At 36.8% G+C, this 25908-nt stretch overlaps 1 protein-coding gene and 1 long non-coding RNA gene across 2 annotated transcripts; one reads left to right on the top strand and one right to left on the bottom strand.

Moving 5' to 3' along the window:
* The first annotated feature begins 1029 nt into the window (after positions 1 to 1029).
* On the top strand, positions 1030 to 19462 carry LOC115410653 (uncharacterized). The gene is made up of 3 exons (XR_003934116.1): positions 1030 to 1042; positions 6720 to 6724; positions 19335 to 19462. It is a non-coding gene; the product is annotated as an uncharacterized LOC115410653 (long non-coding RNA).
* Positions 18258 to 25581, bottom strand: LOC115410652 (methionine-R-sulfoxide reductase B1-A). The gene is made up of 4 exons (XM_075353444.1): positions 25381 to 25581; positions 20932 to 21074; positions 18611 to 18728; positions 18258 to 18525 (listed from the first exon to the last, which is right to left on the bottom strand). The coding sequence occupies exons 1-4, from the start codon at positions 25433 to 25435 to the stop codon at positions 18506 to 18508; spliced, it is 336 nt and encodes a 111-aa protein (XP_075209559.1). The 5' UTR covers positions 25436 to 25581; the 3' UTR covers positions 18258 to 18505.
* Between the last annotated feature and the right edge of the window lie 327 nt (positions 25582 to 25908).

The following is a 25908-nucleotide window of genomic DNA, read 5'->3' as shown; positions in this document are numbered from 1 at the left end:
TGCAAAGTGCCAGGCATGCCTGCACAGGACCGTCGCCTGTGCTGTGTGACATAGGGAAATCTGGGGGGAATAATAAAGTGTTTACTAGTTTAAAGCTGAGCCATTACATAGGCAAAGGTGAGAGCAGCTGCCTCTATGAAAACTGATAACCTTTATATTTAGATTTGTGCACTGTGGTTAAACTCTAAATGTTATATTATGTTTAACCCATAAAGACCCAGTGCTACTTTTCTGGCAGTTCTCAAATGAATTTTTCTCCACATTTAACCTTTGTAAGTCATTTATCACCACTTATTCTAATATTATCCTCCGTATTTTGCATATTTCAGTGAAAATCATGTATTTTCCAATATTTAATTACTGATCATGTAGATGTTCATAAAAGCTCAGATTAAAGTTGAGGGTTATTATATCAGAAACAGAGAAGACTGAAGAAAAAGTCACTTTTTCAGCAAAGTGAACATAAACCCAGTGTCTCCATCCACTGTCATTGACCCAACTCCATGGGTTTTACTGGTGAATCAATGTCATAGAAGACGGCGGTGTTTCCATGTTCACTACGGAGCCTCTGAACGTCCCAATGGGTCATATCTGATGGCCATGAAAAGATGACAAACTGCATTATACACCAATTATTTACATGTATTAATAGGATTAGTGGATCAACAGGTATTAAATATTTATATGGTTTTGGTCAGTGGTGGATGTTTGGGTCTTTAAGGGTTAAAGGGAGCACTCTCTGTATATTTCTTAGAGTTCTTCTTTATTCTCTGACTCTAAACTGTAAAACACTGTGAAGAACCATGTGGCTGGGAGAAAAGCTAGAGGGGGACAAATGAACCACAGATGCTTCCCCCTCAGTGGAAACATTCTGGTTTTGTACTAAAACAAATATTTGGACTCTCTTTTAGTCATTATGAATGTACTCTCTGCCTAATGGGATTGGGGATATCCATAATGAGCTGTTGATCGGTGTTGACAGCATGATGACGAATCCCCTGCTTCCAGTCCAGTATTTTGGGCCCTTTCACAGACTAGTGGAGTAACAATGCAGCAGGAGATAAGGCTTCAGGTGTGTCATGCAGGGTTGACATCCAGACACAACAACAAAGACTGTAATCATCTTATCTGGTGACATCTGACATGTCTGTCGCTGAAAGATCGAGGAAGGAAAATGTATTAAACTAATGTTACATACAGGAACAGTGGTGTTCCCTCTGCTATTCTCTGAATTATATAACCACATGTAACTGTAACATGGAAAATTACAGCAGTAAAAGTGATATTATCTTTAAAGGAATAACTTTTCAAATCAGAAAACACTGGGATAATATTTTAAATAAAACTAAAAAACAGTGATTATCTTATCTTATTATCTTTAACTTGTGTTACACAGAAAACAATGCAACAGAACATTACTTGATATTTCCCCTCATGATATGAAATCAACACTTGATTCTTGCAACAGATTCCAAAAAACTTGGGACACTGAAGTATTAAGCACAATGTAGAGTTGCAGTTCCTTTTGATCATACTGTAAAATGTTCAGGGACTGAAAACGCTAAATGATGAAGTGTTTCAGGTGTAATTTTGTCCAATTCTTCCTGCAAACAAGCTTTTGCACTGACTCAATGTTGGACCAAGGCTTCTGGACTCATTGCAGTTAATGGTGTGAGTGGTCCTTTTCGTTTTCACGGAGTCATGGTCCATCACAGACACCTCTAAGTCCAGAGGGCTTATTTGCAGAGCATTTGATGATTATGCATTTGTTTTTGTTTCTTGCAGCGCATATTTTTATTTGCATCTTCCACTTTTTGTCCCTTGTTTAGACTTGTGTTTGAGTTTGTGAATTTGCATTGTTTCTGAACTTGCAGCTGTTTTCTTTCTTAACTGAGACACATCGGGCCGTTGCAATGTGTTTGGCCCTTGTCAGCCACCATAGATATGGCCAAGAAAACACCACAGACAAATAAATAAATAAAGACAGAACAAACAAACAACTTTATAAATGAATTAATACAATATCTGTTTTTATGCAAGTGAAAATGAAATGAAACTGACCAGATGAAATACAGAGTATGTAATGTTCATATTGTGAAATACAACTCTGAGTGCATTTTAACATCACTGTTTTCATCCATCCATCCATAATCTGCCGCTCATCCGGGGCTGGGTCACAGGGGTAACAGTCTAAGCGGGGATGCCCAGACTTCCCTCTCCCCAGACTCCTCCTCCAGCTCTTCCAGGGGGAACCCGAGGCGTTCCCAGGCCAGCTGAGAGACATAGTCTCTCCAACATGTCCTAGGTCTTCCCCGAGGTCTCCTTCCAGCGGGACATGCCCAAAACACCCCCCCCCAGGGAGGTGTCCAGGAGACATCTGAAACAGATGCCCAAGCCACCTCAGCTGGCCCCTCTCGATGTGGAGGAGCAGCAGCTCTACTCTGAGCTCCTCCCTGGTGACTGAGCTCCTCACCCAATCCCTAAGGGTGCGCCCAGCCACCCTACGGAAGAAACTCATTTCGACCGCTTGTATCCAGGATCTTGTCCTTTCAGTCATGACCCAAAGCTCATGACCATAGGTAAGGGTAGGAACGTAGATTGACCGGTAAATCGAGAGCTTCGCCTCTCGGCTCAGCTCCTTCTTCACCACAACCGACCGATACAGCGACTGCATCACTGCAGCTGCTGCACCGACCCATCTGTCAATCTCACGCTCCATCCTTCCCTCACTCATGAACATGACCCCAAGATACTTAAACACCTCCACTTGGGGCACAGACTCTCCGCCGACCCTGTTTCCAATTATATTTTGTATTTTGCATACTGTAGAAACAAAGTAGATGGTTCTTTCACAGCTTCACCTCCTTCCAGTGCACAGAGAAGAAGAAAACGAGCTCATGACCTGTTAATCCTTTTCAATATCGTCCCAACTTTTTCTGATTTGAGCTTGTAGTTGTCAAGTGCCTCCAGAAGATTGATGAAGAAGAAGAAGAAGAAGAAGAAGAAGGTTTCATTGCAGTCCTGTCTTATATAGAAACCGAATCTTTGAAAACAAATGCAGCTGGCAGATCTCTATCTGTAATAATTAGAGCAATAGCTTACAGTGTGTCGCTGGCAGTAGGAACAGGAATGAGGTCATAAAAGAGCCAATTACTAAACACCAGGAATGAAGTCTGAGGTGACGTCAGGTGCTTTTAATGATAGATTATCGTCCGCTCAGTGCTGCACTTCACAGCAGTCAACAATCAGCTTCTTTGATATGTTATCTGACAGGTGTAATTCTCAGTAATAAGGCCACCCTGTAAAAATCTGCAGATTAGAGCTACACCAGCCACTGCTCGTGTGAGTTCTGTACTGAGCATGTGCATCCCTTCAGTGACCTTACAGTTTCCTCTGCATTAAATCCAAACACATAGCCAAGATTCTGGACTACACGCTACAGCTACTGTGCGATTTACTGCACTGTGAATAGAGCATTTCCAAAACCTTATGATTCCGTGATCTATAGTCATGATGTCATTCATGCAATAAAGACTGGCCTATAATCATTCTGGTCACTTTTTCTCTCTTCGATGAAATTCCACAGCAGATGATATATCAGAATCTGGACATGACTGTAAATATAGAGACGTGCTACACTGGTGGACCATCTGATAGATACTTGCAGAATCCAAGGACAAAATAAAATTGCATTGGTTTTTCGTGGTGTTTAGAGTTTGAGAAAAAGGATCTTTCTAAAGTTAATACCTGACCAACATGCCAACAGTCGTCTAATCCATTATCTGACCATTTAAGCTGCAGAAATCAGTCAACTGTGGAGCAAAACTGGCCGGAGGAAAACCTAGAAAGAAGAAGACATCTTCAGCAGTCTGACCACACAATTATACCTCTATGACCCACTGAAACAGACAGGCAGCCTAAACAAACATGACCCCCCTAACCACCACCACCACACACAAACACACATATATACACACACACGCACACACTAATGTCTGTTTTCGGAGCGTGTCACAGTTTGAGGTCTTCAGCCGAGGCCAAAAGAGAAAAGATACTGATTAAATAGTTTTTTGGAGCATGCATCTGTCCAACTGCGGGGGCTTTGAAGCCAGGGCGCTGTGTTTGGCCGTTATCTGCTTCTTTGAGACTGAAGATAACGCAGTTAGACAGGACTCAGAGTCCATGTTTACAAACAGTCCCCGCGGCCTGTCAGGAGGCATCCCAGTGATGCCCGAACGTGGCTCAACAGAAGGAAAATCCGACAGTGATGATTGGACAGACGTTGGCTGAAAACTGGATATGCTTCTACCTGCTGCTGCCAGACATGCCACAGAGAACTTTGTGTAAACTTTGGATCAACTCAAATTATTGCTGTAGTTTTGTACAGGGCCAGTTCAGCCATATAGGTTTTAACATATCTGATCTCCAGACAGCTACAAATCAGTTATTATAGTTTTAAAATGTTCATTTCTGATTCTTTTTATTTTGCCCAAAGTATTATTTATGACTTCCAATCAATTTTGATTAGTTTTTGTGAGTACAAAGTAGTTTTTATTTGAAGAACTGACAAGTTTTAGTTCAGTTTAAGATAAATTAAGATAAGATTTACTTTATTGATCCCCTAAGGAGGAAAATTCATATGTACAGCAGCTCAAGAAAATAGGCATCAAATGCAATAGAAAGATAAAGAGGAGATAAAATTAGAAAAAAAAAAAAATGTTAACCCATAAAGACCCAAATATACACCAGTGACCAAAAGCATCTACTGATCTAAAATGTTGAATAACTTTAGAGCAACTAATCTTATAAATACATGTAAATAATTGGTGTAAAATGCAGTTTGTCAACTTTTCATGGTCATCAGGTATGATTCATTTGGATGTTTAGAGGCTTCGTTGTGAACGTGGAAACACCATTATCTTCCACAACATTAATTTGCTGGTAAAACTCATGGAGTTGGATCAATGACAGTGGATGGAGACACTGGGTTTGTGTACAGTTAATGCTATATTTTGCTGAAAAAGTCACATTTTCTTCAGTTTTTTTTCTGTTTTGATTCAATAACCTCTGATTCATATCACCAGTAAAACCCATGGAATCTGATCAGTGACAGTGGATGGAGACACTGGGTTTATTTTCAGTTAATGATATATTTCACTGAAAAAGTCACTTTTTCTCAAGTTTTCTCTGTTTTTGTTATGATAACCCTCAAATGGAATCTCAGCATGATGATTAAAGTCTATGATCTGTAAAATGAATATAGGAAAATACCAGATTTTCACTGAAAAAATGTAAAGTGGAGAGTATTATGTTAGAATAAATGGAGATATATTGCTTAAGAAAGGTTAAATATAGAGAAAAAATAATTTGGGAACTGACACAAAAGAAGCACTGGGTCTTTATGAGTTAAAGTGTCTAAAAATGACAAATAGTAATATACAGTAGGTGGCACTGACAAGTCTGAAAGTGAGAGACACTGACAGATGTAAAAAGACCGTTTAGAGCAGGATGTCATTCAATGTAATTCAGTTTAGATGTAGTTCAAATGTTGTGCTGTTCTAAAAAAACAGCATGGTGACAGCCACAGTGTAAACTGCTGTTTTCAAAATGGGTTCCTTATATACAGTCACTGGTAATGTTTGAAACACTTCACTGCAATAACGTCCTTGCTGACGTGCTCTGGACCCCTCAAAGTCTTGGTCTTGTCTACGTTCAGACAGCAGGTCTTAATGCACAATTCAGATTTTTTGGTGAAATCCAATTTTTTTGTGTGCTCGTTCGTATTACACATTAAATGCGACTACCGTCAGTTTTGAGTATGAACTGAATTCGACCCTGACATGACCTGCGTGCACAAAAGAGGTCCTGATATAATACCTGACCACGCAGGCATGCACTGTGTTAACAGAAGTAAATATGGAGGCATCTCGTCTCAGCATGTTGTTGTTTTTCCCGCTGCTCCTCATCCTGGGATGCAGAATTGTGACGCATTTCAAGGACGAAAAGGTCAGATAAATGCGATCTGGCTGTTCAGACTGAAGTCGCATTGCAAAATATCAGATACGTATCAGATTTAGGACCACATATGAAAGTGGCCTGGGTCAAATTTGAAAAAATCAGATTTGTGATGTTCAAACTGGTTTTAACACCAAACATATCATATCTGACATATGAGTTTTGAAGTCCTCTACATGATCAGTGTGATATTTTTTTCTTGAAAACCCTGATGTATACAGTTAGATACATGCAATACACAGATGATCCACCAGGGGGGAGGAATTTGAGGCCTTTCCTGTGACACTACAAGATTGTCATTAATGAGGAGGGAGGCAGAATTTTGCCAATTTTGAAAAGGAATTACCAATTTGTTAGGCATGTTTGTGTTATATTACGTTTTTGTTTATTCAAAAATAATAATATTTGAGCATTGAGACCTGATGTATCAAACATGATACAAAACTGAAACTCGTCCATGGAAATTGATATTTAAAAAATAAATTATATATATATATGTGTGTGTGTGTGTGTATATATATATATATATATATATATATGTATATATATATATATATATATATATATATATATATATATATTTCTATATTTCTATATTTCTATATATATTGGGTTTGTTCAGAAGGCCCAATAAAGGCTCCAATGTCAAACAACTGGAATTTTCTGTCAGTAATTTAATGGTTCAGGCTTTACAGGGTTAACAGATCGGGTACATGGTACATATGGGCAAAAAAATCAGATATGGGCCACATTTTCCTGCAGTCTGAATAGTCTCGGTACACTTTGGTCTGGGTCATGACTTAGTCTTTGTTGTTTTGACTGCTACCCATGATCTTTCTTATACGTTGTACATATTTCTGGTACATCATCTCCTCTGTATCAGTAAAACTGTGTAGGTCTCCTCTGTACACCATACCTGGACAACACTTACCCTCTAGTATGCAGACACCACGACACATAAACCAATAGACTGACATTTAAGAGGAAAGGCAATACATCAGTATTGTCCCATGTTGCTTTCTAACCTAAATTCCATCTGACGCCGAAAGGTGTCGATACCTCGCCGTTGGTGCTGTTTGTTCACTGACTTATTGAGTAGCAGCTCAATGTTCTGGACCTGCGAGTATGATGTATGGCAGCAGATGTGTGAGTTCCACAGGGATCTGAGCGACGCTGCTGACATCAGGACACACAACACGCCTGCAGAGTGCTGGACACTGCAGCCACCACATGTCAGAGCATCAAGATGGATAGTAATGCTCTCCTCTATGTCCGAAGGATGGAGCATAATTTAGGCCAGACACAGAGTGACAGATGCTGGTCCAAGCCAGTTTGGGATTTACATTCTGTCCACACAATCACGTATCGCTAACAGCAATGGATGACATTTTCACATATTTTCAGATAGCTTTTGATAACTTTTCCCAAGCCCCGAATACCACAGACAGGAGCTGAGATCATACTTTAGTTGTCTGTGCCCAGTTTGATCCATTTAGGCATCACAGGCAAGATTTGAACCCTTTAACCTGAGACATTATTTCAGTGAAATAAGCGGCTGTGAATTTGTGTCTGTTTCAGTGTCATAAAAGCTGCTGTGAGTATGTGCTTGTGTTCTTTTTCTTCAGTGGTTTTTCTTTGCTGTGTGTTTTCACTGTCAAAACAGCGTGGAATAATTGAAAAAAACAAAACAAAGCAACGAATTGAAGTTTTACAAGTTTTTACTAAATACGACACTCAGAATGTACATCAGTAAGAGATTATGGACGTTGAACATGAATTATTATGAAGTATTTTAATTTTAGCCCAGTAGTTTTTGTTTTGGGGCTCTTTTTTCTAAATCAGTCCAGCTGCTTTTTGGCACCTGATTGAACACCAAAAAGCAGTTACACAGTCAAAACTCAGTAAAACTACAGTAAATTATAATAATTAAAAAAAGAAAATCACCACAACACTGCAAACAACAGCAAAAACAAAAAATGACAAGGAAAACAGTGTAAAAAAAAAAAAGAAAGAAAAAAAAAGAAAAAAACATCTATTTTTATCACAAGTTGGTGACACTTACTGCTCTTTGTTTTGCCCCCCATTCCATAGGTGGCGGTGGTGGTGTTGGTGGTGGTGGGGGGCATGTCTATGGAAAGAACAAGGTCTATTCTATCAGCACGTTTTGAACAGTTTCCCATTGAACAAATGGTTTAATCTTTATGAATATTTAAAATAAACCATACATTCAGAATGAGCACCACAGACACATCAGGGGCTAAAGGGTTTTTAAGGATCTAACTGTAAAAAGAAAATATAAAATTCATTCTGTTTTTTTGTGCATAATCAAATGCTTCGGAGAATCCTTGTGCTTTCATTACCTTTAGAAGCAGCAGTATGTATACACAGATGAAGATGGTCACTGTTGACTTAGTCTACCAGGATGATCCTGTAGCTCAGAGGGGACTGCTGGTATCTGGCATTAAGGTGGATTACCTGGATTATCTACTACGCTGACATGTGGACCAGAGTTAATATCCAACTGAAAAGCCCAGGATTGACAAAACAAATACTGTATCTAACGAAGGACTGGCATGTTTTGTCACTGTAGGAGAGTGTGGGGGGGTAAGCAATCTGCAAATTCACTACTAGATGTCACACACTGAACCTTTAATTAAGTGGAAGGAAATGGTTCATCCATTTTAAGAACTCATTTAAAAACAAAATAATCATATCTAAATAGTCCAAATGTCTTTATTTAAATTTCACCAATAAATAAATTAACAATTTATAGAAAACTCTACAAGAACACACTACTGTTTCAGTTCAGTCTGTAGTATTTAGTTCTAATTTGCTATCAGAAGCAGCAGATTGCAACAAAGTGGCAACATCCAGGACTGAAAAAGGAAGCTATTGCAGAAGTGTGTATAACTGCTGTAATTTACATGTCTGATGGGGACCTGTCTCCAAAAGGGACTCAGTCTCCCATGTTAAAATGGCCAACGTTAAAGCTGGAATAAACCTGCTTACAGCCTGGTACAAGGAATGATTAAGGTCTGTATTGTTCACTCACCCATTCAGATGACTTCACCTGTTTAGATTTTCCAGGGAGTTGCTGCTGTGATTGACAGATGAGTGTCTGTGGCTGCCATGCTATGTAGGCTTTGATTGACAGCTGGTATTAACTTAGCTTGACTTCTGAGTCATACATTCAGAGCACTTGTATAGTACTGGAATTTTTTTTTTTTTTTCCTGAAAGGCAACTTTGCTTTTGTTGTTATATTATTAAGCCTATCAGAGAAGTTTGTCAGAAAGTTTACTGGCACTTAGTTGGTCAAACTTAGCTGGATTAGCAGATGTTAGCATTGATTCTCACAAATTATATGGTTTGTCAGGCAGACTGCTAATTACCTTATGAAGCTATTATTAGTGTGGTTATACAGTTGCGGAAAAAATTATTAGGCCACCCCTTGTTTCCTTCAATTTCTTGTTCACTTAATGCCTGGTACAAATAAAAGTACATTTGTTTGGACAAACAAAAACATAACAACAAAACACCTCAAAGGAGTTTAATTTCAGAGCTGATATCTATCCATTTTCCATGGTTTTCTTAATAATAACCAAAATCACTTAAGTTCTTACATCAATAGCTATGGCATTGCACTGCTAAAAACAGTGCTTTTAGGCATTCCAGGTTTTCTTTTCTGTCTGTTTTAGTCACATGATACACACAGGAGTTAGTATTTGATTGCATAACCATTGTTTTTACTGATTCTTGATGGTCTAAGAATTTTTTCCACAACTGTACATGACATGACTTTGACGTTACTATTACCAAAACCAATTACACATTTTTGACTACAAATGACTTGATGGTATTGATTATTACAGTCTTAGTTTATGTCGTGTTTTCAGTATGTTTTTTTCCCCATAAAAAGAACATGCTGCATTTCAAGGCATCACAACTGTAGTTCATAAACCAACAGGTGACACCATGTAGATTTCATCCACTACTTATATAAGATCTCTCACTGCAACCAACTAAACACAGCCTCCACCATCTTCTACATTCTGAGTTCTCATGTTTGATATGTTACAGTAATGCACCTAAATGCTGGAAGCCATCCCATATGGAAAACAGGGATGTGAGTTCTGATCTATGGTAGAAACACATCAGTGGCTGACTCTGGGATACATGACCCACTGCCTCTGTGGACATAAACAGCTCATTCTGAGGTAATAAAAAAAAAAAGAAATTCGCATTTTCTCAATTTATGATTTTTCACCAATGACAACATAAATATGAACAGTAGTTTCCATTTCTGCAATTAGATCCTCTTAAATCCCCTTAGATATTACACCCTGTACTTTTAAATTTCATCATTTTGCATCAGTGTTCAACAATTACATGCAGAGTATCATCCTGTAGTAAATGTCTGAGATCATAAGACACACCCTAATGTTAACAACAACATGAGCTGGCTTCCAGACCAAGTGAGTGAAATATAATTACTTTTGTGCAAAATGACATCACCCAATGTTGGTGTGAACACGGGTCCAGACCTGATTTTGGAACACTCAGGGAAATGAAGGACTCTACTGAAAAAGGTGCTGTATCTTTAGAGAGACAGTACACTATATTTGCATTTGTAGTGATAAAAAAATGTAAATGCTCCATCTCAACACATTAAATTCATCATGACTTTGACAAGTGTTGCTCCTGTGGGACATTCACAGTTACAGTCCTTATTGGTGGAGGTCAAACTAGGCCAGTTTGTGTATAATTGTGTATATTGTGCTCAAAGATGCCTATCTTCCCATCAGGAATGTTACCACAGACATGCCACAAAGCTGGAGTGATACATCCCATTGTGAATCCCCCATCAGAAAAGGCATTTCCTTTCAAATGTTAAACAGTGAAATGAAAGAGAAAGAAAACCCATTGCTCCCACATCTTTTTCTTTTTGTGTGTTTGTATGCCTTGTGTGTTTTGGCACAACAAGCGGGTGTAATAATCCTCATAATAACCATGATGTCATACACCTGCTTTCTGGCTCAGAGGCAGCGATGACTGATGGGACAGTTTTGTGTAATCATCTTATCTGATCTGGCGCTCGTGAGAGTAAACCAAAAGAAATTATAAACCTCAAATGTGAAAAGTCATCTTTCCACAAAATACCACTTTGGGAAAATTGTAAAACAAAAGGGGTTTTATTCCCAACTTTGGCTCCCTAAAATAATGTTGATGTAGTATTTATTTTGTTAACCAAAACATTTACTTTCATAAAATGCACCAATTTGGGTTCATTTACTCTTTCGATCCCCAGACTCTATGCATCCAGGGATTTCTTTCTCAGTCTTTGGGTAAGAAATTTAATGGAAGAATCACCTGCGTGGCCCAAAATGGAAAGTCCTTGAATGCAACAGATCAGTCTTGAAATAATCTTTAAAAGACACAACTGTCATCCTAATAGCCTGTTCTTTTTAATTACATCTTATATGTATCATAACTGAGTTCTTTCATACCTTTGTAAGACTATAAACCTCCCACTAACCCTTTTTGTTTCAGTTCAGAGCAGGTGGGTTAATGGTGTTTGTGTGACCTCCCATTGCACCGTTTTCCTATGGAGGAGAATCACCATTAACCTGAATAAGTGGAAAAAGTATCTCGTTTGTGGGTTGGGAAACACCTCATTTTCCAGTAAGATTTACTTTATCAGTGGGGGAAGAAGCCTGTTATGAAATCCAAAATGCTGTGTTTGTCAAATGAGTCACACAGTGGGTATGATGAGTAGGATAAATTACTGCTGATGTGTCTTGTAGTTTAGCACGAAATGCCAAGAGGAACATTTTGATGAACCGCATCACTGTTAAAACTAGTTTGCATATTTGTGGTCCAGACATGCTGCTTTGTTTTTGCCAAAACACTCCCTTTGAATTCTCATTTCCCGATAAAAACAATTTCAAAAGCGCTTACTATCATTTCCATACGTCAGCTCAAAGGGGAATTTCCTGTAAATCAAGTAAGTAAATATCCTGAAGTATCCAAACGTAGTGATTATAGCATTTATTATTGTCATGAGGGAATGGAAGACATACTATAATACTACAGTTGACTGAAAGGAAATGGATTTTTAATCATTTTAATATTGTTTAATTCAGTTGCATCACTTTTTAGGGACATGTTTTTGATTAATGATGTTTAGGTAACATTCATCGTCATATTCTTCCATTTTACTGTGAATAAAATAACCCAAAATGGAACTACATAACAAAACGCCAACTCATTGAAACTGTAATGAACACACACACTCAAAGTGAAGTGGATAAGAATAGAAATTAATATTCGGAGGAATTATGTTACGGTGGAGACAAAATCAAGGAGACAAAGGAGAAATTGAGGAAATATGAAGGAAAATCAAAGAAAATATAAGAAATCACACATTATAGATAATAGGAAAAAAAAGCAGAGGTGGTAAGTACAATCGAAGAAATAAATTACATTTTGAAATGTTTAATTATTATTATTTAAAAAACAAAAAATCCAATGGACTTTTTTTTTCAAGAATAGGCCAAATGTGTTACCAGGATAAAAGATTTTTCAAAAAACAATATAAATAAAAAATATCTATATGTTTATCTATGTATCTATATAGACTTTTTTTTGTATCTGAGTGAACGCTAGAGAAGCCAGGCTCTAAGCTATTGATAAAATATACTATAAGAGAAACACAACATATAGGAAAATAAGAAAAGTAAGATATAAGAAAAGTTGAAAAAATTTAAAAATGTAAGAAAAAGAAATGTAAAAAAAAAAAAAAAAAAAAAAATTAAAACATTAAAAAAACAACAACAATAAAACAAGACAAAACCATAAACAGAACAAGACTAATACAATGTAAAACACAAAAATACACCTGGAGTCTATAATTTCAGCATTTTTGATTTGGTGTTTATATGTCCTTTTTCTTTATTTTGATTTAATGTTGTTGAAGTATGATGTAGGCTTTTGTCACATTAAATCAAAATAAAGAAAACAAGTGCAATTGGAGTTCTAACTCAACAAGATGAAACGATGATGATGGTTATTAGTGGTTTTATTGGGACAAAGACCTTGACTCCAAAATGAAGCCAAAAGTGGTTCCAACAGACTTACACTAAACCCTCTAAATAGCGTCTGTTACAGAAGTGATCCAGTTGTCTATCTTTAAGGTTTTACACTGAATAGAAGGGTTATTATATAAGGGTATTGCTTTCCTGCTAAGTCTTTTCCACTTCATGTGTTTATTTTTAATTCATGAAACACACCTTTTTTCCTGACAGACAGCTCAACTTTAATTGTGTTTAACAGGTTCCACTAACAAGGCTGTAAAGTGACCTTGTTATCCAGTGCTTGATGATTTAACCGTTATACCAAGTAAGTTAGCCTTTAGCATTAGCTCACCCATGACCCCTCACAGATGACTGACCCCTTCCCTTCACTCATTATATACAATCTACAGTACTGTGCAGAAGCAAGTCTTTATTTCTAAGAATAACTGAAACACACACACACTCATACAAAGAATTAAACCGCTTCTGCAGGCAAAGTGCGTGTTAAGCATGACCTCCATTTGGATTCAGTAAATCTTCATCTCTCTTGGGTCGACTGTCTGGATGTTTCCTTGAATAATTTTGTGTTATATCAGACACCTTCAGAATGACCCACAGGCTTTCATGATCTGTCTGGATGATCCCATATACCTTCTACAATATTCATATTTATTCTCTGATACGTATTTTCCTTTTTAGCTCACCGACCGATAAGGCCGTGAATTATTGTGAAGACTCCTTGTCCAGCGTCATTGTTGTTGTCATCATCTTCGTTGTTGTCTTCATCATCGTCTTCGTCGCCTTCATCATCGTCTTTGTCGTCATCCTTGTCGTCATCTTTGTCATCGTCTTCATCGTCATCTTCATATCTTCATAGTCATCTTCATTATCGTCTTCATCATTGTCTTCATCGTCCTCTTCATCATCACAGTCTTCATCTTTGTTGTCATCATCTTCAACATCTTTTCTGACAAAACCATTGGTCAGATTCAGTTAAAATTTCAGATGTAGCTTCTTTGGGGCAATGTCTACAAAGTTTGTTCACAGTTTTGAGAAATTTAGATTTTTGAATTTTTTGAGGAATTTTTTCATTATTAAAAATTGACCTTTACTTATAATGTCCCATATTTTGGTGGCTTATAACATGGAAATTGTTAGATTGGTTAGATATCAATATAGTTACTGTTGAGCACTGATAGGAAGTCATATATGGACTTTTATTTAATTTGTTGAGTTATCCGCAAGTGAAAGTACTACCCACTTCTATTGGGAGATTGATACATGAGAAAAATTAACTAGAACAACAAAACACTTAAGATTCTGTGAGTGTTTTAACTGACAATCCAAAGAAAATAAATCCAAAAAGTGTATTGCCAGATATAAAATTACAGTATGATGCTAACATTATTGTTTTATCATCCAGCCTATTCATCTCTTTGTATTTGTTTATTTTATTATATACAGCTGGCAAAATGTAACACAACCCCTGCCAAGGCTGTGGATTTAATCACTGACCGTACCGACACTAAAAATGTACACATATACTTGCCGCACAGTAAGGTAGTTTGGTTAAAAACATCCACCAAACGGACGAGTGTATGTTAAAGAGGATAAACTGCAGCGTGTCCGTCTGCCAAGGCAGCACTAGAGGAAATTTACTCAGCCATAACAACCTCAATGCAAGGTCAGGCTTGTGAGCCACGCTGAGGCTAAGAGTCATTTGAATACCTCTGGCAGTGAGGAGGAGAAGTGAAGCTGGATGGATGTGGAGTGGTGCTCCAGAATATTCAGACTGTTGATGCTGAGAGTTCAGTGACATCTGTGATTGTTATGATGACCTCTGGTAATTGCACACTACAAGAAGTGATGTTTTGAGAGAAAATACGCTTCAAACTTAACTTGTCTGTGGTGAGACCAATAAAATGGAGCACAGTGTGTGTGTTTTGGCATGTGTGTATGTGTGTATAGTAGGTGTGTATGAAACAAAGGCATGTGCAAATATAAGGTGGAAAAAGATTCACTTGAGAGCAGTGGTGCATATGCGTGGTGGATACGGAGTATGTTGATGTGTGGACTGGCACTGGTCGTTTTTTTTTTTTTTTTTTTGCCCGGGTGTGCGTGTGTGTGTACTTCCTTTTTAATGATAGCCTTCAGTCTCTCACCAGGCGGCCAGGCAACTCCTCTAAACCTCAGGGTCTCTGCCAACCCTCAGAGCCCGAACAATATGGCCTGCAGCTGGGGCCACAGAGAGAGCAAAGTCCCCTATAAGCAACTGAACAATCCAACCACCAAATCCATTATTAATGTGACAACGTACAGTACTGTAGGTGTGCAGACATGAAGCTTCAAGTCCTGCAGAAGTCACATGTGCAGATTCACCAATTTTTGAGTTTATATTGGACTGGATTAGTGTTGGGGTTCCTATACCTTCCCGGCTGCAGACCCAGGAAAGAAATGTGGTGAAAAATAGAACCAATGGCCTTGTATCGCACATGCAGGCATGTTCTATCAAGCATCAATAACAACTCAAATTTCAAAGTTGCCAGGTGTTCTTGATGCAGGAGAAGAATCTCCCAGTAGAAGTGGGTTCAGAAATGTGTCAAAAATTCAAATATCAAAATTTCTCAAAACTACAAACAAACTTTGTCGATATTGTCCCAAGGAAGCTACATAAAAAAAATGTTGATTTATCTGAACAGTAGTTTCAGAGAAGAAGACTGTGATCTTGAGTTTGATCCTTTAAGGTCACTCAAGGTCAAAGGTGATGGAACCAAATTGAAGTCCATATATGACTTCCTATCAGTGCTCAATAGTAGCTATATTGATATCTCTAACCATCTCCATGTTTATAACCCATCAAATTATGGCCCATTATAAGTAAAAGCAAATTTTTAATATTTCAAAAATTCCTCAAAAATTCTAAAATCAAAAAATCTCAAAATTGCAACCAAGTTTTGTAGACTCTGTCCCAGCGAACCTACATATAAAATTTGAAATGAATCTGACCTATAGTTTCGTCACAGAAGATGTTTGAAGAAATTGTTAACAAAGACGGTGATGAAGACGGCTAACTACATTATGAAGTCACAATGTCTATATATTTTCTTTCACTGCTAAATATACATTTATTCAATGCCTAACCCACAATGTGGATGAAGAAGATAACATATTTAAGGTTAGCAAGCCTCTGCATTAAACTGCACTGCATGATTTACATGCATGGCTCTCACACAAAGTAAATCTGTGATAAATGTCACAATATTTATGTTGTCAGGGATTTGTTTGCACAGTAAGTTTTTCAAAAGTCATCAGATCTGTTAAGATTTGTTAAGCTACAGATACAAATTCATGCATAAAATGTTAAGAATTGTGTTGTGTCACACCACACACATATTTACGACAAAGAATTCAAATATGCATAAATATAACCAAAGTGTCTTCTTGAAAACCTGCCAATCAACATGTTTGAATTGGAATAAAAGTCTCATAATGTTCTATAACACTGGAAAACAAATCCAAATGTAACCCATAAAGACTCACTATTACTTTTGTGGCAGTTCCCAAATGATTTTTTCTGTACTATTTAACCTTTCTTAAGTGTTTTATCACCATATATTGTAATATTATCCTCTGTATTTTGCTTTTTTTATTGAATACCTGGTATTTTTCTATATTTAATTTACTGATCATATGGATGTTCATAAAAGTTCAGATTAAAGTTGAAATAGAGAAAACTGAAGAAAAAGTGGCTCTTTTTTAAATCACAGATATCATTAACATAAAACCAAGTGCTGCTGTTCACTGTCGTTGATCCAACTCTATGGGTTTTACTGGAGAATCAAAGGTGTAGAAGATCACGGTGTTTCCATGTTCATTACAGAGCCTCTGAACGTCCAAATCATATCTGATGACCATGAAAAAATGACAAACTGCATTTTGCACCATATATATATATATATATATATATATATATATATATATATATATATATATATATATATATATATATATATATATATATGTATATATATATAGGATTAGTAGATCAACAGGTATTAAACAGTGTGGACTGGCAGATGATTTTGGTTGCCAGTGGCTGTTTGGGTCTTTATGGGTTAAGCAAGTTGTTGGTATTGCATAAATTTGCTTAAAATATTTATCATGGACTCTATCTTTAAATGGAGAGGTTTCAGAAGTGTTCTCATACTTAATATAAGACAGCCTTGTTCCTCTACTGAGATAATGTCAAAACTGTTGTTTTTGCTTGTTACTGGTTCAGTCAAACTCAGTATTGGCAGGAATATCTTAATAAAACAAAGTGAAAAAAAAAAAAAAAACAACAGGCTTTAGAAAATTATAATTATTTTCCTTTGAAATAGTAAGAATTGTTTCCCAGAAAAAGGACACTTTATTTTCTTGGAATTTATACTTTATACTATATTTCGCAGGATTAGAGACTTGAATGAATTTGAACTAAAGTTGAAAACCTTCAAGGAAAAGAGACAAAAAGGTCTAGAGCTCCATCTACAGGTCAGACCAGGGAATCAAAACAAAGTAGATACTGTGTCATTTAACTAGAATTTATTAGGTTTCTTCATATAAACATAAATATGCCTGATTAAAGGAGATAAAGAAAAATATCTGCCACGTGTGTAGTTTGCAGTGACCTTTACAGATAAAGTATAAGCAGAACAATGAGCAGCTTCAAGTAGATGGAATGAAAGGAAACTGTAGTTCATTCACACATCTGTTAAATAGTTTTGCATAATCCCATAATGCATGATGTCTAAAGTAAAATGAGTGATTTCACATGGTAGTTTTCAGTGCATAGAGGATACAATCCATCCATTTTCTGAACCATTTAATCCTGGAGAGAGTCCAGACCTATCCCAGCTCCCATCAAGTGAAGGTGGGGTACACCCTGGATGTGTCGCCAGGTCATCGCAGTAAAGTCTAGGAATATTTGGTTTCAACAGAGTGGAAAATGACACATATTATAAAATAAAAACTGTGATAAATATCAGGTAGGTAAAGGTGCTATCACTTTGCTACATTAAGGAGTTTTCAGGCATCCTTACACGAGTATACTTTTAACCTTTTCCCATTCATTCTTTGTATTTTAACACAAATATCAGTATTTTTCATCTCCAACACTGGTTTCTTCCGTCTCTTTTATTTCCTGTATAAATGAGGTATTTATGGAATGTGACATTTTAAAGGAATATTTGCAGAAATGGGGTCCTGTTCCTGTGCCACAGGTGGGTCAACGATTCCTCAGTAGACAGGATGTCCATGTCAGGCCTTTCCCCTGTCCACGTCACCCACTGACCCCACCTGTCCACATCAGCCACTGGACACCCCCCCCCCCCCCCCCCCCCCAGACCGAGCAGCCACTGGAACCAAGTCTCCAACTCATCACTTACTGTTTGTTCCCTTTCCCTGAAAAAAACAGAGACAAATCCTTTATGACACAAATACTGAGCATGTTTGGTTTTTTGATAAGCAGCTTTTGTTATTTTCTTACCTTTGCTCGGGACAAACTTGAGCGAGTGGCTGAATATTCAGAACCGTGACACTCCCTCCATTGGGCCGTCATTTACAAACTCGTGGCCGAGCCCGTTGCCACATTTGCCGCACAAAACCTGAAAAAAAAAAAAAAAAAAAAACAGTACCAAACTGTGGGTCTTAACAATCCTACATACATTATTTAGCAAAAATGAGTAGTAATTCAATCTGGGATATATGGGGGAAATGTGTCAAATCAGTTGAGCACAACAATTAACACAATAATGTCAAATCATTCATTTTTTGCAGTTTAGAAGCTGTTTTTTGATACATGTAGAAACCAGACAGTTATTTGTAATTTGCAATGTCATAAAATACATTATAATGGACAAAAGCAACACTCATGTAAACTCATTTAGATGAAAATGACAAAAACAACATAAAGTATGCAAAAACAACAAAAAAGATGCAACAAGATGAAAATTACACAAATGATATCAGAGAAATAAAAAGCTGTAAGTAGATGAAAACACATCTGCAGTTTCTGAATTCACCAGTTGTTGTTATTTTGTTCATTCTGATTATCTCTATCATAATACTGGAAGGTCTCAGGGCATCTGTGTGTGTGTGTAGGTGTGTGTGTGTGTGTATCTGCACAGTTCTGAGAAATTGAGACATTTTTAACTGGCCAATTTGGTACCTACAGTTAAACAATAGTCCCATCTCCACATTAAATACGGCAGCAAGTTGATAGGACCAATATTTTGGGAGATATTAGTAATTTGGAAAACAATAGCCTTACAGTCATGCTGCTATGTCCATGATGGTTGACAGGAAGCACGGTACCATGCTGCATGATGGGAAATGAAATTAAAAACAGGAATGATGCTTTTACTAACCTCAGTTAAAGGTGCAGGAGACTTTCGTGACCAGTTTTTCATCAGATCTGTAAAACTTCGGTCACAGCCTCAGTATCACGAATCTGTAAATCTTTCTGTGATTACTCACCTGAATCTCTTGCATTATGGTAAACAATTTTGAAGTGTCATCCACCATAAACAGTCCATGTATTTACAAACAGAGTGGGGAGATAAAATTCCGAAGATGCCCAAGTTACCTCCCGGCTCTGTTTGTAAACACATGGTTTGTTTATGGTGGATGACACTTTGAAATTGTTCACCGTAATGCAAGAGATTAAGGTGAGTAATCATAGAAAGACTTAAGGATTCGTGATACTTAGGCTATGACTGAGTTTTAACAGATTTTATGAAAAATTGGTTACGAAAGTCTCCCGCACCTTTAAAAAGTTGGAGTTTGATAAATGACAGTGGATGGACAACCTTGTTTAATGTTCAACTAATGATATATTTTGCAGAAAAAGCCACTTTTCTTCAGTTTTCCCTGTTTCTGATATGATAACCCTCAACTTTAAACTGAGTTTTTATGAACATCTACATGATCAATAGATTAAATATAGGAAAATACCTGATTTTAATATTATAATAAATGCCAATAAATCCCTTCAGAAAGTTGAAATGTAGAGAAAAAAGAAAACAAACAAGAAAAGCACTCGGAGAGCGCAGACCTCCGCCAAGACAGATCTGCCCCCCCACCCCCACCCCTGATCACCACCAAAATTTAATCATTTCTTCCTTGTGCCAATATCAACATTTCCTGAAAATTTCATGAAAATCCATCCATAACTTTTTGAGTTATCCTGCTAAAAAACAAACACGCAAACAAACACACAAAGCAAAGCGATCACAATACCTCCTGGTGGAGGTAAAAAGAAACAAGAAAAGCACTCGGAGAGCGCAGGCCTCCGCCAAGAGAGATGGCCCCCCCTGATCACCACCAAAATTGAATCATTTCTTCCTTGTGCCAGTATTAACATTTCCTGAAAATTTCATGAAAATCCATCCATACCTTTTTGAGTTATCTTGCTAACAAACAAACATGCATGTACGCATACAAAGCAAAGTGATCACAATACCTCCCGGCAGAGATAAAAATGAACTGACACAAAAGTAGCACTGAGTCTGAATGGGTTCAAGTCTTCTTTGTGGTCACAACATGACAACGTTTTGCCAAATAGTGTAACATTTCCAAAATCTAGAGAAAAAATTATTACAAAAAGCTCTATGATTGAGGAGCTTTGATTATAATGATACAATATTTGTTTACCACAGAAGTATCCATGAATAAAATAAGGTAAAACAAGAAGACATTGTAATTTTTCAGCTCAGCCTGCCCTCATACTGATTCATTTTAGGTGACTGTCAGTTTAAGGTCAGCAGGCCGAATGGTGCTGCTGTTCCTGACGCAGGTTTCTTTGCTGACCTTAAAGGCGGTGAGAGACTCCATCAGTTTGGTGACACTGTCCTCCCGGATGGTTTCAGTGAAAGCTGGCCACGGAGACGAGTGGGCAAACTTGGACCGACTGGAGAACAGTGGATGGTTGCACTGGGAGCACACGTACATACCTGTGTGGAAAAAATATCATATATTTATATCACAGTGATCTGTTGTATGCTCTGTAGGGCACACCAGGTATGACTGTAACATGTGGAGACTTACACTGCAAAAATCTAAATCTTACCAAGATTTTTTTTTGCTTAATTCAAGCAAAAAAAATCTGCCACTGGAATAAGCGAAAATTATCTTGGTAAGATTTCTTGAAATAAGATTTTCAAGATCTATTGTCTAAAGATAAATTCTTATATCTCACTGAAAAGTTACTCTTTAGGTGATTATGTCTTATTTTAAGTGTGATGAGATATTTTGACTAGAAAAATGAGAAAAATACACTTGGTAAGATTTAGATTTTTGTAGTGTTTTTCTGTCATTCTAGGCTATGATGGGGGGTCATGAGCATTTCAGTGTTTGCCCACTTGGTGGATGTCAAGACTGTAGACACACACATGCATGTCCTGAACAAAATCCACTGATTTTGAGGCAAGGGAGTAAATACTGTGTTTAGTACAGATGCAGATATCAGGTCTTGTATTGGATGACATTAAAGTTTCTCATTCAACATGTGATGCATAGTACGGTACTGTAAAGTTTTAGGACGCAAGTAGGTTTGTTGTTTTAGCAAGAATGTAATGTCATTATGATACGAACACATTTCTCATGTCTCTGTAACAAGATAAAACTGAAATATATCATAAAAAAATAAATAATAATAATAATAATAATAATAATAATAATAATAATAATAACAATAATAATAATAATAATAAAACAGACTGAAGTATGCAGTATTTAGTGTGACCTTCCTCTATACTTTAATGGGATTTACTGAACTAATCTACTGTTTTACTCCAGGTTTTATTCAACATATTTTTGTCATGGGAACAGAGATAACACTAAATATTGGCTTTTTCCTGTAGAAGCCATGTGGTTTAAATTTTTGTGAGTTTATTATGATGTGTGTGATATTCCACTCTATTTTTTTAATTTTTTTTTTGGGTTGTATTTTCATGAAGAGACTGAGAAACATATGTTAAGCACATTACAACTGTGTAAAAACAACACAGGTAATGGTGGCCTAAGACATCTGTATAGTACTGTATGTGTATCCTACTAATTTCAGACCACTAGATTAATACAGCAACTAAAAAATGACAAAGGTGGTGTGGGTTGGAATGTAAATCATCCTCTTAAAGACAACCTAGAGCACAGAGGTTATAAAGACACACAAACAAATTAATACACACGCTAATGGGGAAATGCAGGAAAAACTAGTATTGATATATAAGTAAAATGACAAAAAAGAGCTATTAGAATAATTAATAAAGTAGGATATTTTGAAGCAACTAATAATTTATTAAATTATTCACTTATTCTTTAATTGATTTATTATTATATATATTAAAATATTAGAGATGATTTATAAAGTAAAAATAATCCAAATACCATGAAAGAGTTCTTTAAATTAAGAGAGAGACACTATAATTTAAGCGGTCTTTATATTTTTGAATGTATGAAAGTGAGGACAAATGTGAAATCCAGTTGTATTTCAGTTGTGGGTGTGAAATTATGGAATGGACTTGATGATGAATTTAAGGAGTTCACTCCTCTGACAAAGTTTAAAAAATGTCTTAAGGATAAGAACATTCAGGAATATTAAGAGGAGATGGTAGATGTGTTTTGTTGTTATTGATTTTTTTGTTATAATGTGAATCCTCGATGCTGTACACATTTAATCTAATGTAAGCGGTGAGTCAGGTGAAAAGGATGGGCAAAAAATAAGATCTTGCTTCTAGCCTATTCCTTTTTTTGGTTTTTGTGTTTATTGTGGTTGTTGTACAGTGTGCGGTGATTACTGTGCAAACAAAAAATAAACCATCCATCCATTCATTCAATATATAAATATATTTTACTTTTATAAGACCTGTAGTGTGTGTTCTACGCACATTGTAGAACTGAACAATTGATTGAAATATATTATTAAAATCAAAATATGGCTATGAGAAACTGCAGTATCTTTCTATCTATCATAAGAGAACATGCCTCTCTTTTATCACTTATTTCCTGCGAAACTCACATCTTTATCATTTTCTTTTATTTCCTGGGAAAACGACTAGAACATGCAGAAAATGCAGAACTTCCGTCATTCCAACAAAAACTGTGACACTATCACAACTTGGTCTGCCATAGTTGTTGTCATTTTATTTCACCAAGCCTATATTTCAGATATATATACACGAGAATATACAATTTTCTGGGTCAGATGTTTCTAACTGTTTTTGTTGCTTCTTGTCATGGGGTCAGGGGTCAAACTACATAAGGACTTTAACCTTTACAACGCATTTACTTCAGTTTTTTAATGTCTGGTACACATATTTAGTGTATTTTCTTGCTGTATCTCAAGAAAAGAGAAATAAATGTCAACCCTGCAAAAACAACAAAACTAGAAGTGAACTAAGACTTTTCCAGAGTACTGTGTAATGACTGTATTACTATTATTATTTTTGGTGTGTTTGTTTTTATTATTATTATTATTATTGATGGTGATGATGATCATATCCAACATTTTCCCTACTTGGGTATTAAATATTAAACAAATCCTCACAAATCCTGAGAGCACAATAAACTACATCTGTTTTTGTAAACGGTAAGATTCTTGGACATAAACAGGACAAACTGATTTCTCCTCCATAATCCGGACTAAAGGCAGCGGTAAAGTTAGCAGCAGATTCACAGATTCGCATATTCGCTACCGGCACTGTTTTCATTGGCTGACCTGGAGGGAAGCGTCCATTGTCGGCAACATTCAGTCTGAACTACCGGCCTTTCAAACCACCTGAAGTCAGTTTGACGTTCATAATTGTCCGCTCAGGCTGAACCCAGCACCAGCCGCTTGGGGATCGCACACTCAGTTTCTTGTCATTTTAGGGACCGTCACTCAATAATCGACCCCTAGAAAAAAAAAGAAACCTTTCTCATTGTTTCCAAAAAAATAAGTAGAATTTTTGATTTTTTTTCATTAGCCTCTAGGTCAAGTAAACTGTACACTCAAAATTTGTTAAAATGTGTAGGGCTACTGCAGAACCACGAGACACACGTCTACAAAAATCAAATATGGCCCTTCTGGGATTTTTACAAGAATTTTTTTAATATTCAAAATTAAAGGTTTTCGCTCAATAGCGTCCTGGTCATGTGACCTCTGGACCCCAAAAGCATCCTGATTTGTGGTACTGGTCAGGACACACAAGGCACACCTCTTACATTTCAATTATAGCTTTTCCTTCATTTTATATGAATTTTTAAATTCAAAGTTAAAGGTTTTCACTCAATAGATTGAATAAAAAAATCATATAAAATGAAGGAAATAATATAATTGAAATATAAGAAGTGTGTCTTGTGTCCTGACCAGTACTACAAATTAGGATGCTTTTGGGGTCCAGAGGTCACATGACCTGAATGCTATTGAGCAAAAACCTTTAAATTTGAATAAAAAAAAATCATATAAAATAAAGGAAAAGTTATGATTGAAATATAAGAGGTGTGTCTCGTGTGTCCTTATCAGTACTATAAACTATGACTCTTTTGGGGTCCAGAGGTCATATGATCTGGAAACTATTGAGCAAAAACCTTTAAATGTGAATAAAAAAAATTCATATAAAATAAATGAAAATATATAATTGAAATGTAAGAAGTGTGCCTTGTGTGCTCTGACTAGTACTACAAATTATGAGGCTTTCTGAGTCCAGAGGTCACATGACCTGAAAGCTATTGAGCAAAACCTTTAATTTGGAATATTAAAAAATTCAAATTAAAATCCCAGAAGGGCCATATTTGATTTTTTAAACGTGTGTCTCATGGTTCTGCAGTAGCCCTACAAATTCTAACAAATTTTGAGTGTACAGTTTACTTGACCAGGAGGCTCATGGAAAAAAAAAAAAAAAAAATCAAAAATTCTACTTATTTTTGAAGACAAAGAGAAAGTTTTTTTTTTTTTTTCTTTTTCATAGGGGTCGATTACTGAGTGACGGTCCCTAAAATGACATGGAAGTGAGTGTGGATCCCCAGGCCGCTGGTGCTGGGTTCAGCCTGAGCGGACAGCCGCTGCTGCTGCCTGTGGAGGTGGCGGTTCAATATCGAACGTCAAACTGACTTCAGGTGGTTTGAAAGCCCGTTAGTTCAGACTGAACGTAGCCGACAATGGACGCTTCCCTCCAGGTCAGCCAATGAAAACAGTGCCGGTAGCGAATCTGCTGCTAACTTTACCGCAGTAAAGGCAGCTTACATCCCATCTGTGCTCAGTGGATCACATCCTCTCACCTGGTTTGAAATGATCCTTGTAGATCTCACCGCCGAGAAACTGACAGAACGACATGATGAAAGCACCAGAGTGAAGGCAGATTCTGTCAGATGTGTCTGTGTGTGTCCAAAGACCACCGACAGAGACAGATGTGCTGATGTAGGAGCAGAGGACACCCGATCTCCTGTTTTTCCTCCAGTTTCTCTCGTGTGAAGTGATCTTCAAAGGAGATTTAAGCGGAACTCCGCCTCCTGCAGTTACCAGCTTTCACCGCTAGAGGTCAGTGCAGGATAGGGGGCGCATAGGATGGAGGCTGGAGAAGGAGTTAGAGATCAGGGTATGTTAATATGGAACACACTACAATGCTGAGGTGTAGTCTGATTTTTTTTATATATATATAGAATTATCTAACTTTAAAATACTCACATATAATACATCATACAGATCAGGTACTAAAAATGAGAAGCATGGAAGCTTTCACAAAGGTCTGGGTATTTGTGGATGTTTACAATTTGAAAATAAAAAATACCTGAGAAGAGCTCTGTAAA

The sequence above is a fragment of the Sphaeramia orbicularis genome, chromosome 19, assembly GCF_902148855.1.
Source record: "Sphaeramia orbicularis chromosome 19, fSphaOr1.1, whole genome shotgun sequence".
Lineage (NCBI taxonomy): Eukaryota > Metazoa > Chordata > Actinopteri > Kurtiformes > Apogonidae > Sphaeramia > Sphaeramia orbicularis.
This window is presented reverse-complemented; position numbering and strand designations above follow the sequence as displayed.